At 38.7% G+C, this 20,693-nt stretch overlaps 1 protein-coding gene across 1 annotated transcript in view; it reads left to right on the top strand.

Moving 5' to 3' along the window:
• MYO6 (myosin VI) overlaps positions 1-20,693 on the top strand; it is a 107,686-nt gene that overhangs the window by 40,569 nt on the left and 46,424 nt on the right. The window contains exons 4-11 of the mRNA XM_014949352.1: positions 2,287-2,360; positions 4,463-4,592; positions 5,617-5,722; positions 7,812-7,867; positions 10,751-10,848; positions 11,072-11,236; positions 15,780-15,860; positions 18,952-19,132. Coding sequence (XP_014804838.1) covers positions 2,287-2,360; positions 4,463-4,592; positions 5,617-5,722; positions 7,812-7,867; positions 10,751-10,848; positions 11,072-11,236; positions 15,780-15,860; positions 18,952-19,132 — 891 coding nt within the window. The remainder of the gene's footprint in view (positions 1-2,286; positions 2,361-4,462; positions 4,593-5,616; positions 5,723-7,811; positions 7,868-10,750; positions 10,849-11,071; positions 11,237-15,779; positions 15,861-18,951; positions 19,133-20,693) is intronic.

The following is a 20,693-nucleotide window of genomic DNA, read 5'->3' as shown; positions in this document are numbered from 1 at the left end:
ACAAAGCATTTGCTACTTTTTTTTTTTGTAATTCACACTCCTCTCCTGCTCCCCCCACACCTCACTCAGTTTTGGTGGGTTGTTACCATATGCAGAAAAAAAACAAAAATAGCATTTTTATTTTGTATGGCCCAGAAAAAAGGTTTAATTTTTAAAATTTATTTCTGAGGTGAAACAATTTAAAAAAAGAAGGGGGGCAGGTTACCAGGTAAGAATATTAAAGGAAAAAAAATAATTCTGCAGATGCAGAGCCTTGCAGTTACTTGATAAAATTATTTTCCATATAAACCCTGCCTCATTGTGTGCACAGCAGTAAAGGGAGTAAATTTGAGGTTGATATTTCCCAGCTTTTAGTGCCTGACTTCACTCCTGTGAACTGTTCCTATGAGTGTAAGTAAATATATGGACGATTAAATGCACATACATACACTGGTTATATTTAGGTGTGAGCCGTATGAATATTCAGAGTTCTCTCTCCGGTGACTTCCTTCCCCTCTGGATACGGATGCCTCTTTAAAGGATTTATTCTGAGGAAGATGCATTAGAAGTTGCTGACATAAGCCTTCGTTTGCATGTCTTGAGCAAAGGCAGCACCATCCCCTGGGGGAGGGAGCCCCATCAGGCACCCAGTCTGCAGGTAGAACTGCTTCAGCAGGAGAGTCCTGGCACCCACCAAGGTCCGGGGGCCTTTGTTGTTCAGATAATTATCAAGTTTTTATGAGGATGCTTAACTGCTGACTGCTTCCTTTCAAACATGCTGCAAACCCTGTGAGGTGCTTATGAAGACACGGTCAAGGGAGAGGGTTCTTTCCTTAAGTGTACATAGAAAATGACTATAAGGTAGTTCCTCAGCTCAAAACTGAGCATCCAAATGACTTCACTTTTGAAGTTCACTGATTTTTTTTTTTTTTTTAACACCCTCCCCTCAAGGGGAGAAGGAGATTTTAACTTTCATTTAGGACTTTCTGACCCGTCTCCTTGTAACGTCTCTTTCTCTTGGGGTGGCCTTGTTAACAAAGGTGAAGTTGGAGAGAGGTCTATGGAGACAGAGCTGCAATGGGTGGTCCCAGCGCCATGTTCTCAGCTGCGTGGACTTGAGTGTGCCAACAGCATGCCCAGGTGGCCAAGGTGGCCACCAGCATCCTGGCTTGTGCCAGGAACAGTGTGGCCAGACAGGACCAGGGCAGTGACCATCCCCCTGGACTGGGCACGGTTGAGGGCCCATCTCAAGGGCTGTGTCCAGTTTTGGGCCCCCACAAAAAAAAAGATATTGAGGGGCTGGAGCGGGTCCAGAGAAGGGCAATGGAGCTGGTGAGGGGTCTGGAGCACAAGTCTTGTGAGGAGAGGCTGAGGGAGCTGGGGGTGTTCAGCCTGGAGAAAAGGAGGCTGAGGAGAGACCTTCTCGCTCTCTCCAACTCCCTGAAAGGAGGGTGTAGCCAGGGGGGGTCGGTCTCTGCTCCCAAGGAACAGGCCATGGGACAAGAGGAAACAGCCTCAAGTTGCACCAGGGGAGGTTTAGGATGGATATTGGGAAAAATGTTTACAGGGAAAGGGTTGTGAAGCCTTGGAATGGGCTGCCGAGGGCAGTGGTGGAGTCACCATCCCTGGAGAGATTTGAAAAATGGGTAGAGGTCTTTTTGTTAGCATTTTTTTTTTTTTTCCCTCTCCCTCCCAGTTTCTCTGAGGAGGCCCCAGTAGCAGCAAAATTCAGAATTGAAGCACAAAAAGTCTGGTTGGTGCCTGGTGCTGCATCGGTGCCTGCAGGACAGCACGGCCCAAAGGAATCCATGAACATAAACATCTAAACTTCACCAGGAGACAGCAGTGATTCTACAGGCCCGTTAGATGGTGGTGCCCTGTGGTGGAGACTGGAGAGGCGAGCTGGAAGGCAGGAAAAGGAGAAGTTAGGGTTTTGGGGAGGCACCGATTTCTGCGCTTATGGGGCGATGTGCAGGGAGAGGCACTGTTTTGGTGTGAAAAGCGGGTAAAATGGGATCTTACACTGAGCAGGGCCTGAGCTGAGCCTCCTGTAGTCTGGTTCCCTATGTGGGATCGCTCCGCGTCTCTGTACAGTAAAGAGAAGGTCTAGGGTTTTTAAAACATATATTGAATCAGCAGTTCTGCCTCAAGACGGTACAAAAAAAAAAAAAAAAAAAAAAGGACTAAAATATAAGCAAAGGGAGCGGAAGTAAAATAGTCAGTAATTCTAAACTGTGGTGGTTTGGCCGTACGTGAAGCTTGTCCTGAGCCCCTGATGGTGTGTGATTGATTGTCTTTTACTTGCAGGTTCCCTCATGTATCTAAATGAAGCCACTCTCCTTCACAATATCAAAGTTCGGTACAGTAAGGACAGAATTTACGTAAGTATTACGTGCCAGGATGGCCACTCTGATAATGTCCTTTCCAAAAAGCAACAAAACAAGTGTTTACAATTGTGTTTTTTCTCCTGTAACAGAAAGTAGGCCTTTCTGTTAGGCCTTTTCTTAGGCCTTTTTTTTTTTTTTTGATGTTATACCCTGTTTGAGATCCGAATAACATGAATCACTAATTTTAGCTAATTTTTGGCAGGCAGAGCAGTAGATTTTTGTCTCCATGACATGTCCATGTGCAACCGTAGCTCGGCGTCGTGTCACGGGGCTCTGTTCCTACAGGTGCCTGACGTCCCCGGCCCGGTAGCTGTTAACAAAGATGGTTCTCTTTCTTCATTATTTTTGAACGAAGCAAACAGGTGCCGCCTTTGACACCTCCTAGCTCAGATGTCCGTCTTAATCTTTTATATTGCTATCAAATTGCCTAATTGTACTTAATGAATTCTGACTAAATTACATTTTGTCCTTGCCATCTGCCCGGACACTGACAGCTGTGAAATAGAAGAAAGATAAGAGTTTTCTTTCTTTCTCATTTTTTTTCTTCTAACAGAAAGCTGGCTAGTGATGATACAAAACAGTTCTACATAGTTTCTAAGTGTATGTGTTACAATAATCCACTTTTGTGTTAGCATACTGTTCTAAAATGATTTGGAGTTAAACCATTGCATATAAATATCAAACGAAAGTGTAGTTGTTTTCCCTTGTTGCAGTTAACCTTGCAGAGCTATAAATTCTTTATGGCTCAAGATCAAGCATCAGCTTTAAAATAAATAAATAAAAAATAACCATTTGAACACTGTTCTGGAAAAATAATAATTAGAAAAAAACCAACCAAACAAACAAAAATGCCCCAGGAAGTAAAATCCTAAAAGTGCACTGGTTATAAGGCAGGAGAATATTTAGGTTCATAAAGCCTTTCTTCATTGTAAACAAATGCTGCTGATACATTGTCCTGAGCGGATGTATTTTCTGGAGAAAAAAAAAAAGTTCAATTTATATTTTAACTACCTTTCCCTTCTAATGTTAAGATACAGTTTGAATCAACAATTTATATTTTTTTTGTTTAATGCTAGTTAACAGTATTTGTCATGTTACTGAAAGGAAAACTAGTATTAGTACTTGCAGCTCTTGAAGAAATGTTTTCCTTCAGTGAAATAAATGCTGAAAGTAGAAGCATTTCAGAAAATTCACTTATTCTGTGCGCTCCAGCCTTGCATCAGCATACCATGATAGTGCCCAAATTTCAGTTCTCTAGGGATATACTCAGTAACAACAAACCAGATAAATTGTTCAAGCTGAAGGTTTATCTTATTTTCGTCAGATCTTTCCCTGCAAATCTACTTTTTTTTTTGTTCTGTCATTCAGATGTCTTTTCTTCCTCACACGGACTCTGGCCGTTATAACTGAGCTATGATTTTTATTTTTATTTTTTTTCCAGAAGCCTTAAAAAAACAAACTTATTTGCTATCTTCAGTCTCCCTTATCCTATGGAAAACTAAAAAACAGTCTTGGTTTGAGATTCTTCTCAGATTCCCTCCCTGTGAGAGGACATTTGCATTCTGTGTTTCTCGCCCAGGAAGCGGCCGTAGCTGTTTCTCTCGGCTGGATGCTTTTACTGCCCAACTTGAGTGTGTTCCCAGGCAGGATCCTGTCAGTCCTTCCTGCTGAGTTGCTTCCATTAGATATTGAAAAATTATCCTCCTCGCCGGAGGAGAGTGCCTCGCCAGAGCCAGAACCTGAGTTTATTGGCTTTTGAGGAGGAGGAGGTTGCGGTGTCTTATCCTTGATCCAGTCACTCGGACAATAGGAAATCATTTAAAAGGAGATTGGGAGAAAGGTCAAATTCAGGACGTGCTCCACAGCTCAGTGGTGAGGAAATTCTCCCGAGAAGTGCTTTTTCAGAGAGGTCCAGAGAAGATAATTAGAGGAACCCTGAAAATATATCCCTTTTTGTATCTGCAGAGAATTGTTAATGTAATTGTTTAGCCTAATACTTAGGCTATAGTCTTCAATAATAATAATAATAGAGAACTTCTGTTAACCGTTTGGTTGGATACTCCCTAATAGCTTGCTGTTAATTGTTCTCTTCACAGACCTATGTAGCCAACATTCTTATTGCAGTGAATCCATATTTTGATATACCTAAGTTTTATTCTTCAGACACTATTAAAAAGTACCAGGGGAGATCACTTGGAACATTGCCACCACATGTCTTTGCTATTGGTATGTATTGTGTATTTGTCTATTATAAAACAAACATGAAATGCTTTTCAGTTATCCCATACATTGCCACCTGTAACAATAATTAATTTACCTTAAACTGTTATAATATAAAAGCACCGACTGCTAAATTTGCAAATCTTCTCATCCTTGATACGGAGTTTGAGAAGCGTGTAAATTAGCAACCCTGCTGTTGTTATTCTGTACCTCCAGTGGTTTATGTCTAAGCAGTTTAAATATCATTTACAATCGTTAAAAATAAAAGAAATGCAGATTTTAGAAGTGAAGAATGACATGATGATGACTGGCAGTGTCTCTCAGGTAGTGATTTCCTTCACCTTTCATTGTGTTGCCAGAGCACACAGCACTGCTTCTTTTTACCTGCTTGTGCCATAGGCAGAAAGGGCATTTAAATGTCATTAGCAGGATGAACCTGATTTTAGTTCCCCCTGTGCAAGAAAAAAAATAATTTGGAAACTACAAATCAACATTTGACTTGTTCAGAGCCTTCTCACCGTGTTGCATTTTGGTTTGTAATCACAAGTCTGAAAAGCTGGGTATTTAGTGTGTGTTGCATAAAGAGAAAACTACCCAGGTATTTCCAGGTGTCCTTGTCTGGGACGTTACTTGTTACAAAGTGCAACTGGAAGTTTTCCTTTAAAGGAAACTTTTTTTACAAGAACTTTTTCTCCATTAAAGTAAGATGGGTTACAATTTTGTAAATACATTTAATTATGATGTTCAGTTCTAGGTGGTGGGGTTTGTTTTATTTTGTCCTGGATATAGTTGAGTAGGTCTTTGTTTTCAAAAAACTTTAAGCTCTTAAACTTCAGTGTTTGAGGGTGAGTGACTATAATAGAATTGAAAGGGAAACGCTTTAATAAGTTGTGATGCACTCAATTTTAAAGATTTACTTTTTAATTCCTGAAAATGTTACATCTTAATTTTTGTTTGGTAGCTTCATTTTATGCCTGCAACACTCCTGAATATGAATTTTTGTCACATTTAACGTATTCTTCTTTTGAAGCTGACAAAGCATTCCGTGACATGAAAGTGCTCAAAATGAGTCAGTCCATCATCGTCTCTGGAGAATCAGGAGCTGGCAAGACAGAAAACACTAAATTTGTTTTGAGGTTTGTGCTTTTTGGTCCAAAAAAGTTCTGAATTGAATTTCCTGTGTGGGTGCGTTTGGTTGACAAACAGACAGCAGGTTGAAGCCAGTTCAGTCTCTACACTTTAAGACAAGAAATTCATAGGGTTAAACTTATTTGCTCCCATGATACCATACAGAAATGGCTACATATTCACATAAAACTCTGTTGCAGTGACATCATGTAGTAGTTATGGGTTATGGTGTAGTCATTATGGTGTCACAGTTGATAAAATGCCCCATAACTAGGGCATTTTAACTGCATCTCACAAGACACTGTTGATTTTGCCGTAAATGTGCATTTCTGTGTTTTCCCTGGATTTGTTTCTTTAGTTTGCTTAAGCATCCAGGGTTCTTGACTCTTGATTTTGAGATCGCTGCAGAGACTCTGAATTATACTTTCACCTAATTTACTGGATAAGATTGAATAATGAGATTTATTTATGTATTGATGTTCATGTATGACCGACACTAAATCATGTATATTAAACTACATGGTGGCCGTGTAACTAATACATATCAGCCTTGCATCCTCTTACGTGATTTTAATGGTTTTGGCCATGCCATCATCGTCTCTGGAGAATCAGGAGCTGGCAAGACAGAAAACACTAAATTTGTTTTGAGGTTTGTGCTTTTTGGTCCAAAAAAGTTCTGAATTGAATTTCCTGTGTGGGTGCGTTTGGTTGACAAACAGACAGCAGGTTGAAGCCAGTTCAGTCTCTACACTTTAAGACAAGAAATTCATAGGGTTAAACTTATTTGCTCCCATGATACCATACAGAAATGGCTACATATTCACATAAAACTCTGTTGCAGTGACATCATGTAGTAGTTATGGGTTATGGTGTAGTCATTTTGGTGTCACAGCAGATAAAATGCCCCATAACTTGGGCACTTTAACTGCATCTCACAAGACACTGTTGATTTTGCCTTAAATGTGCATTTCTGTGTTTTCCCTGGCTTTGTTTCTTTAGTTTGCTTAAGCATCCAGGGTTCTTGACTCTTGATTTTGAGATCGCTGCAGAGACTCTGAATTATACTTTCACCTAATTTACTGGATAAGATTGAATAATGAGATTTATGGATGTATTGATGTTCATGTATGACCGACACTAAATTATGTATATTAAACTACATGGCGGCTGTATAACTAATACATATCAGCCTTGCATGATTTTAATGGTTTTGGCCATATTTGCTTTATACTTTAACTGTTTGATATCATTCTGGAATACTCCATTAAATTCACCTGCATCATCCCAGGAAACACAGCATAGGCAGTGTGAATACACTCCCTTCCCCATCTTGTCCTCCTTCCTCGGTATAAATCTTTAATTCCCTACAAAACATCCCTGAGTTTTAAAAGCAGGAAGGTTTTTCCCCTTGTGTGATCAGAAAGAAAAAAATACCAATGCAGCACAGTTAGTGCTCCTAAATCCCTTTTTTTGGAAGGCCTCATTTTTGAGAACTGTTTTTAACTTGACCCAGATTTACTTGGGAATTTCCAGAGAGTGTGCCCTGTGCACAGGGGAAAACAAGAGGCAAGAAAAAAAGAAAGCTGCAACTTTGGAGCAAGTACATTGTGGATTTATTTTCAAATTCTTTCTTCCGTTGCTAAATTGAATCTTACCTTGATTATGCACCTGCAATTACCTACCTCACCATCTCCAGGTGGGATTTTTAGTGATAGCTGATAGTTCTGAACACAGAAGCTATGTGCATGGAAACAGTCCTTAATTCAGTAAAATATGTATGACAACTTATGTGTTTACTCAGATTATTAGAAAATACAGATAGTAGAGTAATAGTTTCATTATATTTGTACAAAAGTGTGATTTCCAAAGGTGTGACTAGAAGTATTGAAAAAAATTGGAAGTCTGCAAGAATATTTTTGTTTTAATAGAAAAGTCATGCAGAAAACTGCATCTATTTTAAAAGACACAGGTATTGTAATCAATCTGCTTTCCCTGCAGTAAATGGTTAGTAAGTGTGGTCCCCAGACATGCTAAATGCTGTTGAATTGAGGTAACCTGACCCATGAAATATACTGATATTTTTATCTTGCTTTACAGGTATTTGACAGAATCCTATGGTTCTGGCCAAGACATTGATGATAGAATTGTAGAAGGTATTGAATTTTTTTTAATTGAATTAAAGGTTCCAATGATTTGATGGGTCTGGGGGGTTTTTTGTTTGTGAAAGCTGCAACTTTGGAGCAAGTACATTGTGGATTTATTTTCAAATTCTTTCTTCCGTTGCTAAATTGAATCTTACCTTGATTATGCACCTGCAATTACCTACCTCACCATCTCCAGGTGGGATTTTTAGTGATAGCTGATAGTTCTGAACACAGAAGCTATGTGCATGGAAACAGTCCTTAATTCAAATAAAATACGTATGACAACTTATGTGTTTACTCAGATATTAGAAATACAGGTAGTAGAGTAAAGTTTCATTATATTTGTACAAAAGTGCGGTTTGCATATGCATGACTAGAAGTATTTAAAAAAATTGGAAGTCTGCAAGAATATTTTTGTTTTAATAGAAAAGTCATGCAGAAAACTGCATCTATTTTAAAAGACACAGGTATTGTAATCAATCTGCTTTCCCTGCAGTAAATGGTTAGTAAGTGTGGTCCCCAGACATGCTAAATGCTGTTGAATTGAGGTAACCTGACCCATGAAATATACTGATATTTTTATCTTGCTTTACAGGTATTTGACAGAATCCTATGGTTCTGGCCAAGACATTGATGATAGAATTGTAGAAGGTATTGATTTTTTTTTAATTGAATTAAAGGTTCCAATGATTTGATGGGTCTGGGGGGTTTTTTGTTTGTTTTTTGGTGAAATTTGAAATGTCAGTCAGCAGTAACTACAAAAAAGCTGGGCTGGAAATACTGTCAGACTTCCCAGCGCATCATTTATTAGTAGTTTACTTTGATTCTAAATTCTGAAAACATGTTTTTTATGTGTGATTCACTTTATTTTTATCCAGTATAGGGCCATGTAGTCCTTGATCTAGAAAACCTTTATGTGTATGTTTGAGTGGAGCTTCACACACACGTGTAGCAGAGATTGGGTTTCACACTGTATGAAATCTGCAAGGGCAAGATGGTCTTCTCTTTACTACTCTTTAGTACCAGGAAAGAGTAATTCCTCCTCCTCCTCCTCACCATAAAGTTCTCAAAGTCAGATAAAGCAGGGAAGTTCTTTTAAATTATTCTTCTGGGTCATTTTTCTGTCTGTCTTTTTTTTTATGTGAAAGCACATAATTAGGATTAACACTTCCAGTGTGGCTGTCTTTATGACAGGCTTCCAAACGGGGTCAGGAGAAACTGTTGCTCACCCAGTTGAGCCTCTTCAATGTTGTGTGTGCTCCCTAGTAGAACAGAAAATAACTTTCTGAGAAAACATAAATATCTCAAAACCAAAGAAGCCTCAGCCAATCTCGCAATGCCTCACATCAGTTTTAGTCTTCTCCAGCTTATATTAAATTTATTTCGAAATTTCATGACTCTCTGTCTCTTAAACCAAAAATGCTTACTTTTCCTTTTGCTTTAAATTTTCTGTTTTCAAATTCAAGCCACCAGATTGCCTGAGAGAACTCCTGCAGGCTTTAATCTCCCGTTGCTGTAGGTTTGTTTAAACCAGTTCCTTAGGGAAATCCACTGTGTGCTACAGGAACTCGGGACACAGCCAAGAGCTTTATAATGCCTGAAGCAGTATGCCTTAAAATCAGTTGGTGCTTGTAGGTATTAGAAAACTTTGGGGTTTTTAACTAACCCGGCATCTGATGCATGATTTTTGCAGTTTTTTAGGCACAACTTTAATGAGCACCCTTACAGCACTTGTATTTCTCGAGGAACATTTAACCTTTCTGAAAGACCTCTTGCCATTTGTTTGTACTCATAACCTTTCCTTCAGAACTGTTAATATCATGTAAAATACCTGAATAGCTATCAAAGATCTCTTAAGAAGTCAGTTTTGAAAGTCAGAGTTGCAATTTCATAAGCTTTAAGTATTAAAAAATGAAAACCTAGCCAAAACAAAAAGATTAAAGCTGATGTTGTCCTAATACGTGATGCATTATCATCCATAATTTATCCAACAACTGTAGTTAATTCTTCATTTTTTAATTTTTGTAGAAGCAGATTTGTCACTGGAGTAATAAATCTGAGTTTCTGTTCACTTAGTTTCCAGGGCATTTTTTTTTTTTAGCTAAAAGCTTTAAAAAAAATCTTGCAGATCGTGTCAATGGTTTATTGTTAGCGCAGTTCAGTAAATCGGTTTTCTTTCATCTTCAGAGCTAGTAAATGCAGTCTTTCAGAGGCCTGGTGTTTCATAACTACTAAACATTCTCAAACTGCTTCAACTGTGCATGATGTGTGTGTGTATATATATATATATATATGCTTTAGATTGCTGCCACTTTCTGTGTGGGCTTTAAGGCACTTCAAAACTGCAGGCAGTAAAACCCAAAATCACTGTCACTTAACTGACCTAATTTGAAAGGGCATTTTAAAATTGGTTTTGAAATCAACACACTCTTCTAATACGTTTTTTTATTCCCTAATCAATCTAACATGTTGCAAGCGTGACATTTAAGTGGCACTTTTGTTTGTGGCATAAATGGGTAGTTTGGATTTTATGAATAACAACTCATTGGAAACTGTCAAATTCTATGTTGTCTCGCATAGTTTATGTATCAGTGATTTATGTACCTGCTGTAGAAGAACAGGACTGAATAATTTTTCAGTGCCTGTCTCTGAATTTCTTAAAGTGTTGATTCAAATGATTTGCAGTGTTATCTGGTGTTTCAGTACTTCATTGTAAGTTCCACCAAAATATATCTTGTACGGTTTGCAAAATTGATTATTCCTAATAGGTAATATTTTTCCTCATTCCAAATAAGTTCACTGAGTAATTACTACCCATTTCTTCTATCTTTTTGGTAGTTTACTGATCAAATTTTACCACTTTAAAAATTTCAATTTTAATTTTTTAAACAGCAAATCCCCTGTTAGAAGCCTTTGGAAATGCAAAGACTGTTCGCAACAACAACAGCAGTCGTTTTGGGAAATTTGTTGAAATTCACTTCAATGAAAAGGTATTGGAATTTTGTTACATGTTATGATTTTTTTTGTCATAAAATGTAAATGCTAGGCTAGAAGTCTAAGCTTAATATGTGTTAGGTATAGATACACTTTAATATTCTTTGGAGCAGTGTCTGTTGAGCAAGCCATGATCAGACAACTATAAATTGAAAACTTCTGAATCTCAAATAATCTAAAAAATATTCAGATAATCAGAAAAATCTTTCTTCCTCCTAGAACTCGGTGGTTGGTGGATTTGTGTCACATTACCTTCTGGAGAAATCTAGGATCTGTGTGCAAGGCAAAGAAGAGAGGAATTACCATATCTTTTACAGGCTTTGTGCTGGTGCTCCAGAAGACATTAGGGAAAAGCTCTATCTAAGCTCTCCTGACAACTTCAGGGTGAGTATCAGAGTCACTGTCTGTAAACCTTCTCAGATTGCCATTTTTAGGTTTTTTGCCCCTTTTCTGAGACTATGTGGTTTCTCCTGATTGACCCTGATTCTGTGTTATGTTTCTGGTAGCAATCCCACAAACAGGCTGGCTTTCTGTCCTACCATTATGTTCTGGCACTCTTTTCCACCCTTTTTTCCACTGAATGGTTTTACCACTTAGTTTAACTTTAAACTTTTTTTCTTCAGCTTTCCTTCTTTCTCCTTCCCTTCTCTGTGTTCCCTGAATTGTTTCACACGTGGTTGGTAAATAACACAAATAACACGATGCTTCCTGTTGCTTTCCTTTCTCGTCAGTCAGAATTTTCCCTCTTTTTTTGTTTTCTGTTTGCCTGAGTGACTCCAACTCCATTTCCCTGATTTTTAAATTCTCTTTTAATTTCTCAGTGTGTTCAGTCTTGATTATTGCAGTAATTTTTTTTTTCCTTGAGAAAAGAGTATTATTGAGCTCTTACCCAACCAGTGCAGCTTTACCAATCTGGCTGTTTCTCAGTCTTTTCCTGATTGTCCCTTCTTTCTCTTCCAAGCAAGCTTTTGCCATCCCTCTCAAGGTCCTTCTAAGCCTGTTCACATCTTACACTGTCATCACCAATATTACTAGCAGGGTGAAGTTACCCTTGTCACTACTACTGTAATACAGGGATATATTGTTGTGTTTAAACTAGGCCATGCTTTGCATAAAGAAAACTTTTCAATATTTTTTTAAACACCAAGCTAACTTTGGACAATGTTTCTTGTTGCTTTGATTTACAATTAAGTTTGTCCCCTGGTTTTCTTCTGCTGTTAGAAATGCTTTGAAGAATATTTTTTTTTTTTTTAGACTTCTCTATATAAATTGTAATCAGAGTGGAGAATTATCTATGTTCACCTAGTTGAAAACATCTTCTTTGTTCAGGGGCTGGAGCAAAGAATCAGTTCACTTCCCTTAGACAAAGGGCTCTGTCCAAGCTTTTGGACGAGGTTCTTACTTTGGGCTGAACAGCTCCGAAGGGAAAAACCAGCAATCCCATTTTGCTGGGAGTGTCAGTCATTGCATTAATACTCCGTCTGTTCCCCCAACTGTACAATGTGAGATGGATACAAGGAGCCAGATTCTGAATTCACCTTCTGCTTGTACCATGTTAAAGCTTTTAATACTCTTCAAGCGTAATTATGCTGTGTCTCTTACTACCTGTAGAAATATATCACTGGGGAGGGAAAAAATTACCATAAAGCTACACTGGACATAGAACTACACGTTCTTTGATCCCACCTTCCTCACCCCTGGTTATACTATATAAAGCCTGTGAGCTGATGTTGTCCTAATACGTGATGCATTATCATCCATAATTTATCCAACAACTGTAGTTAATTCTTCATTTTTTAATTTTTGTAGAAGCAGATTTGTCACTGGAGTAATAAATCTGAGTTTCTGTTCACTTAGTTTCCAGGGCATTTTTTTTTTTTAGCTAAAAGCTTTAAAAAAAATCTTGCAGATCGTGTCAATGGTTTATTGTTAGCGCAGTTCAGTAAATCGGTTTTCTTTCATCTTCAGAGCTAGTAAATGCAGTCTTTCAGAGGCCTGGTGTTTCATAACTACTAAACATTCTCAAACTGCTTCAACTGTGCATGATGTGTGTGTGTGTATATATATATATGTATATATGCTTTAGATTGCTGCCACTTTCTGTGTGGGCTTTAAGGCACTTCAAAACTGCAGGCAGTAAAACCCAAAATCACTGTCACTTAACTGACCTAATTTGAAAGGGCATTTTAAAATTGGTTTTGAAATCAACACACTCTTCTAATACGTTTTTTTATTCCCTAATCAATCTAACATGTTGCAAGCGTGACATTTAAGTGGCACTTTTGTTTGTGGCATAAATGGGTAGTTTGGATTTTATGAATAACAACTCATTGGAAACTGTCAAATTCTATGTTGTCTCGCATAGTTTATGTATCAGTGATTTATGTACCTGCTGTAGAAGAACAGGACTGAATAATTTTTCAGTGCCTGTCTCTGAATTTCTTAAAGTGTTGATTCAAATGATTTGCAGTGTTATCTGGTGTTTCAGTACTTCATTGTAAGTTCCACCAAAATATATCTTGTACGGTTTGCAAAATTGATTATTCCTAATAGGTAATATTTTTCCTCATTCCAAATAAGTTCACTGAGTAATTACTACCCATTTCTTCTATCTTTTTGGTAGTTTACTGATCAAATTTTACCACTTTAAAAATTTCAATTTTAATTTTTTAAACAGCAAATCCCCTGTTAGAAGCCTTTGGAAATGCAAAGACTGTTCGCAACAACAACAGCAGTCGTTTTGGGAAATTTGTTGAAATTCACTTCAATGAAAAGGTATTGGAATTTTGTTACATGTTATGATTTTTTTTGTCATAAAATGTAAATGCTAGGCTAGAAGTCTAAGCTTAATATGTGTTAGGTATAGATACACTTTAATATTCTTTGGAGCAGTGTCTGTTGAGCAAGCCATGATCAGACAACTATAAATTGAAAACTTCTGAATCTCAAATAATCTAAAAAATATTCAGATAATCAGAAAAATCTTTCTTCCTCCTAGAACTCGGTGGTTGGTGGATTTGTGTCACATTACCTTCTGGAGAAATCTAGGATCTGTGTGCAAGGCAAAGAAGAGAGGAATTACCATATCTTTTACAGGCTTTGTGCTGGTGCTCCAGAAGACATTAGGGAAAAGCTCTATCTAAGCTCTCCTGACAACTTCAGGGTGAGTATCAGAGTCACTGTCTGTAAACCTTCTCAGATTGCCATTTTTAGGTTTTTTGCCCCTTTTCTGAGACTATGTGGTTTCTCCTGATTGACCCTGATTCTGTGTTATGTTTCTGGTAGCAATCCCACAAACAGGCTGGCTTTCTGTCCTACCATTATGTTCTGGCACTCTTTTCCACCCTTTTTTCCACTGAATGGTTTTACCACTTAGTTTAACTTTAAACTTTTTTTCTTCAGCTTTCCTTCTTTCTCCTTCCCTTCTCTGTGTTCCCTGAATTGTTTCACACGTGGTTGGTAAATAACACAAATAACATGATGCTTCCTGTTGCTTTCCTTTCTCGTCAGTCAGAATTTTCCCTCTTTTTTTGTTTTCTGTTTGCCTGAGTGACTCCAACTCCATTTCCCTGATTTTTAAATTCTCTTTTAATTTCTCAGTGTGTTCAGTCTTGATTATTGCAGTAATTTTTTTTTTCCTTGAGAAAAGAGTATTATTGAGCTCTTACCCAACCAGTGCAGCTTTACCAATCTGGCTGTTTCTCAGTCTTTTCCTGATTGTCCCTTCTTTCTCTTCCAAGCAAGCTTTTGCCATCCCTCTCAAGGTCCTTCTAAGCCTGTTCACATCTTACACTGTCATCACCAATATTACTAGCAGGGTGAAGTTACCCTTGTCACTACTACTGTAATACAGGGATATATTGTTGTGTTTAAACTAGGCCATGCTTTGCATAAAGAAAACTTTTCAATATTTTTTTAAACACCAAGCTAACTTTGGACAATGTTTCTTGTTGCTTTGATTTACAATTAAGTTCGTCCCCTGGTTTTCTTCTGCTGTTAGAAATGCTTTGAAGAATATTTTTTTTTTTTTTAGACTTCTCTATATAAATTGTAATCAGAGTGGAGAATTATCTGTGTTCACCTAGTTGAAAACATCTTCTTTGTTCAGGGGCCGGAGCAAAGAATCAGTTCATTTCCCTTAGACAAAGGGCTCTGTCCAAGCTTTTGGACGAGGTTTTTTGGGCTGAACAGCTCCGAAGGGAAAAACCAGCAATCCCATTTTGCTGGGAGTGTCAGTCATTGCATTAATACTCCGTCTGTTCCCCCAACTGTACAATGTGAGATGGATACAAGGAGCCAGATTCTGAATTCACCTTCTGCTTGTACCATGTTAAAGCTTTTAATACTCTTCAAGCGTAATTATGCTGTGTCTCTTACTACCTGTAGAAATATATCACTGGGGAGGGAAAAAATTACCATAAAGCTACACTGGACATAGAACTACACGTTCTTTGATCCCACCTTCCTCACCCCTGGTTATACTATATAAAGCCTGTGTATTGCTGAAAACGTAAAGATTATTGCTGAAAACATAAAGGTTATTGTTGAATTTTTAAAAACATTCTGTACAACTTCTTGGCTCCGAATTTTTGATTTTCTTTTCTGCAGTCCCAGACTCCGTTAATGGATTTGGTAGAGTCAAACGTTAAGAAAAGCTTGTGGGATGTGACAGAGTGAATACCCCACTGTGACAATAAGTATTTTAGTTGTCAAAATGGAGATGTTTCAGTAGAAGTTTGTTGCTGTTGCACTTCTGTAACTTTGTAGGTGAAAATAAATGCATTTTCAAGGAATGAGTTCTGAATACCTAGCACGTTGTTGGTATCATACGAATAAATCAAGCTATGTAGAGCAAGCCCTAAATAAAAGCATATGTTTTCCTCACTTCTGTCTTTAAGTATGCATTTCCACTTCTTTATTGTTGCAGTATTTAAATCGGGGCTGTACCAGGTACTTCGCTAACAAAGAAACAGACAAGCAGATTTTGCAGAATCGCAAGAGTCCTGAGGTACGTTTTTATCTTCAGGTAGTTTATATTATTAACCAATGCAGAGAGAGTTGATAATGATGATTACAGTGTGGAATGAAATGTTCATTTTACACATCTTTATGCTGTCAAAGGTGGTATATTCATATATGTTTATATATTCATACATAAATCTTACTCCTGCTAGGGAAAGGTCAGAAGCGGTGTTTTTTTCCAGAGCTATTTTTACTGTCTGGATTTTTTAAGTTTTATAAACCAGTAGTGCAGCTTGGCTTCCCAAACGAGCATATCCCCCTCCTCAGGACACTGCATTCTTCAGTGGGTTTGTCGTTGTCCCCTCACTCTGAACCATTTCTGATGGCAGAGTGTGGCATTTCCTGGGAGAAAGTCTGAAACTTCAAAACATTTCTTTCCTCTTGCTCCATCTCTGTTTAGATTTTTTTTAAAAAACTGGAATTACCAGAATTTGTAGCATTTAAAGCCTTTGAGCTTGGAGGACACTAAAGAATTGAAGCTGAATTAACAGTATATGTGAAACTGGAAGTTGTTGGAAGACTTCGTTAAACTTCTGCTCTGCTCTCTAGTAGAGATCTCATCTAGTCATACCTAAAGGATGAATTGGTCAGTTGTATAGCTGGAAGATACTGCAAATTTTAATCAAACCCATACTTGGGATTCGGTAGCAGGGCAGGCTGCATATACATGGGGAATAATTAATACAAGGAGAAGTTAATTCAAGAGCTTCTCTCCCCCGGTGACCATGCCATCTCTGTGCCCTTTGAGACCTTGGGCTTGAGTGTGTAGGTATCTCATCTCGTGCCTCGCTGTGAAAGACAGTGCAGATATTTCCCTTCTAAAGTCTTCTTCTGGCTCTGGAGTGTCCACACGTTGGAACACTGAGCACGTAACACCAATTTATTTTGCTTCAATATAGGCCATTTGCTGTAATTGGGGTGGGGGAGAGCAAGGTACAGACGTGCTGGTTTGATGTTACTGTCAGGCAGAAAGCTGGCAGATATTTAATTCTCATCAAGCGTATAGGTTAAGAGATGGCTAGGAGATTTTGTCTCAGTTTACCTAATTTGCCTTAAATTAAGATTTGTAGTGAAGTTGGCAATTTATGTAAAAGAATCAACATTTACTATTGGGAGATGAACCAATTCAATCTTCTGTTACTGATGTGATTTACAGGCAGGTGTTCTGTCATAACTCGTGTCCTCTAAAGGACTTAATTTGAAAGAAGTGTTTGTGGTTAAACTAACTGTACTTTCAGAATAATTCTGAATTATGTGTTGGGACTTTAAATACCAGAACACATGATGCCATAATCCCTGTATTTTACAACCATGTCAATTTACAGGCGCAATAAAAGATAACATTTGAGTGATATTAAAATTTGGTCTAACCACTCAAAGAGGAGGAAATATATTGCATGGTTCAAGCTTTTTTAATCAGAAATTTCATATTTACTCTGTCGTTTTATGAAAAATATTAAGATTGTTTATTTTAATAGACGTAGTTCGAATAGTCAAATTAATACTTAAATTATTTTTATGTTTTCCTTATCAGGAAGATGAGGTGATCATTTTACATAATTAAGATGGAGTTCAATTTTTTTGATGTGTCTAAATGTTGTGTGAAGTGAATTTTTCAGATGCATGTGGTGTTTTGTTTGGATAAAGGTGATGTTAGCTTATTTGACATTAACAAGGCTTCTATTTAAAGATAATTATCCTTTTTAGCTGAAAGCATTTTAAAGTAATTGTAAAACCTTAGATTGGTCAGTGCATGTTCACATAGTTTCTTGATTGCATGCAGATGTGTTACTGTCTACTATTTAAAACTGTTAGTAATTAAAATGGCCTTTGTATTTATAGAATCATAGAGTTGCCCAGGTTGAAAGGGACCTGTTAGATCATCTAGTGCAACCATCAACCCAACACTGACAAAAATTATCACTGACCCATGTCCCTCAGCACCACATCTGCCCGGCTTTTAAATCCCTCCAGGGATGGTGACTCCACCACTGCCCTGGGCAGCCTCTGCCAAGGCTTCACAGCCCTTTCAGTGTAAACATTTTTCCCAATATCCATCCTAAACCTCCCCTGGAGCAACTTGAGGCCGTTTCCTCTTGTCCCACCACCTGTTCCTTGGGAGAAGAGACCGACTCCCCCCGGCTACACCCTCCTTTCAGGGAGTTGGAGAGAGCGAGAAGGTCTCCCCTCAGCCTCCTTTTCTCCAGGCTGAACACCCCCAGCTCCCTCAGCCTCTCCTCACAAGACTTTGTCTCCAGACCCCTCACCAGCTCCATTGTTCTTCTCTGGACCCGCTCCAGCCCCTCAATTTCTTTTATTTGTGGTGAGGGACCCAAAACTGGACACAGCCCTTGAGGTGGGGCTTCCCCAGTGCCCAGTCCAGGGGGATGGTCACTGTCCCAGTCCTGTCTGGCCACCTGTGCCGTTCCTGGCACAAGCCAGGATGCTGGTGGCCACCTTGGCCACCTGGGCACGCTGCTGGCTCACATTCAGCCAGGTGTCAACCAACACCCCTAGGAAAATCAGCAAAAAGGTAAATTGGTATTTTAAAAACATAGAACACTGCAAACTGTTTCTTGATCAGCAGCAAGCCCTCACCAGTGTATTTCTCTCAATAACTCTGCGACAGGGATAACTCCTCTGGTTCTGGTTTCTCCTGTTCTCCTTCCCCATGAAACCTTCTGTCATCCTTCTGTCCCTGTTCTTCCAGCCACCAGGGGCTGAAGCACCCCTTGGTGTAAGCACTTCCATACCCTCCTTAGCCTACCTCTGCCTTTCTACCTCTCCTACCCTGTATTCCCCTGCCCTTTCCTGCCACCCCCCAACCTCTGCTGTCTGAACGTAGTTTGACGTCTGCTTTGAAGGTTGAACATCATGCTTCCAAGTATCAACATATTAAAAAAACCCCAGGGTTCATGCAAAGCCTGTGTTGTGTGAAGAGCTCTGATTTTCTATTTAGTTTAGGTTTTGCATGCTTTTTTTTATGCTTTTTGTTACAGTGTATTCTTGGCTGGAAATAATTGCCTAATTTACTACAAAATCCCTTACTGAATTTTTTGGTTTCTCTTGTTTTACAGTATCTCAAAGCAGGTTCCTTGAAGGATCCGCTCTTGGATGACCACGGAGATTTTAACAGAATGTGCACGGCCATGAAGAAGATCGGGCTGGATGATGATGAGAAACTGGATCTTTTTAGAGTAGTGGCTGGTGTCCTTCACCTGGGAAACATTGATTTTGAGGAAGCTGGGAGCACTTCAGGTTAGATGAAACAGAAATGGTTTTCTGTAAAAATACTGAAAAGCGTCTCTTGATTATAGATGATTCCTTTCCATGTGAATGGCCTCAAGTTGGGACAGGGGAGGTTCAGGATGGATATTAGGAAAAATTTTTACATGGAAAGGGTTATTAATCCTTGGGATGGGCTGCCAGGGAAGTGGTGGAGTCACCATCCCTGGAGGATTTAAAAGACGGGTTGATGTGGTGCGTAGAGACATGGTTTAGTGATACGGGGTTTTTTTTTTTTGCATAGTTTTCTTTTGGTTTTTTATCACGTTGATGGTTGGACTAAATGATCTTAAAGGCCCCTTCCAACCTAGATGATTCTATGATTCTAAGAAATTCCTCAAGAAATTGTTCAGTGCAAAGTTTGATATAAGAAAGAAGAGACTTTAGGTTTTGGTTTTTTTTTTTTTTATTTTAATGATGATTTTTTAAAAAGTCACAGAATCACAGAATGACATAGGGTTGGTGGGGTCCTTGGCTGGAAATAATTGCCTAATTTACTACAAAATCGCTTACTGAATTTTTTGGTTTCTCTTGTTTTACAGTATCTCAAAGCAGGTTCCTTGAAGGATCCGCTCTTGGATGACCACGGAGATTTTAACAGAATGTGCACGGCCATGAAGAAGATCGGGCTGGATGATGATGAGAAACTGGACCTTTTTAGAGTAGTGGCTGGGGTCCTTCACCTTGGAAACATTGATTTTGAGGAAGCTGGGAGCACTTCAGGTTAGATGAAACAGAAATGGTTTTCTGTAAAAAGACTGAAAAGCGTCTCTTGATTATAGATGATTCCTTTCCATGGGAATGGCCTCAAGTTGGGACAGGGGAGGTTCAGGATGGATATTAGGAAGAATTTTTACATGGAAAGGGTTATTAAGCCTTGGGATGGGCTGTCCAGGGAAGTGGTGGAGTCACCATCCTTGGAGGGTTGACATGGTGCGTAGAGACATGGGTTAGTGATATGGGTTTTTTTTTTTTGCATGGTTTTCTTTTGGTTTTTTATCATGTTGATGGTTGGACTAAATGATCTTAAAGGCCCCTTCCAACCTAGATGATTCTATGATTCTAAGAAATTCCTCAAGAAATTGTTCAGTGCAAAGTTTGATATAAGAAAGAAGAGACTTTAGGTTTTGGTTTTTTTTTTTTTTATTTTAATGATGATTTTTTAAAAAGTCACAGAATCACAGAATGACATAGGGTTGGTGGGGTCCTCTGGGGATCATCCAGCCCAACCCCCCTGCCAGACCAGGTCGCACAGGAGTGTGCCCAGGCGGGTTTGGGAACCATTTTATTTTCCTTAGAATTTACTATGAAAAATGCCCAGCTGGCAAGGCGTTCCCTTGGTGTTGGAAGAGTTAATAATGATTTTTTAAAAGTCACAGAATAACTGAACGACACAGGGTTGGTGGGGTCCTCTGGGGATCATCCAGCCCAACCCCCCTGCAAGAGCAGGTCGCACAGGAGCGTGCCCAGGCGGGATTTGGAATGTTTGGGAACCATTTTATTTTCCTTTTCCTTAGAATTTACTATGAAAGAT

The sequence above is a fragment of the Calidris pugnax genome, unplaced genomic scaffold, assembly GCF_001431845.1.
Source record: "Calidris pugnax isolate Ruff unplaced genomic scaffold, ASM143184v1 scaffold132, whole genome shotgun sequence".
NCBI lineage: Eukaryota > Metazoa > Chordata > Aves > Charadriiformes > Scolopacidae > Calidris > Calidris pugnax.
The sequence above is the reverse complement of the archived record's forward strand: the minus strand, read 5'-3'. Positions and strand labels throughout refer to the sequence as shown.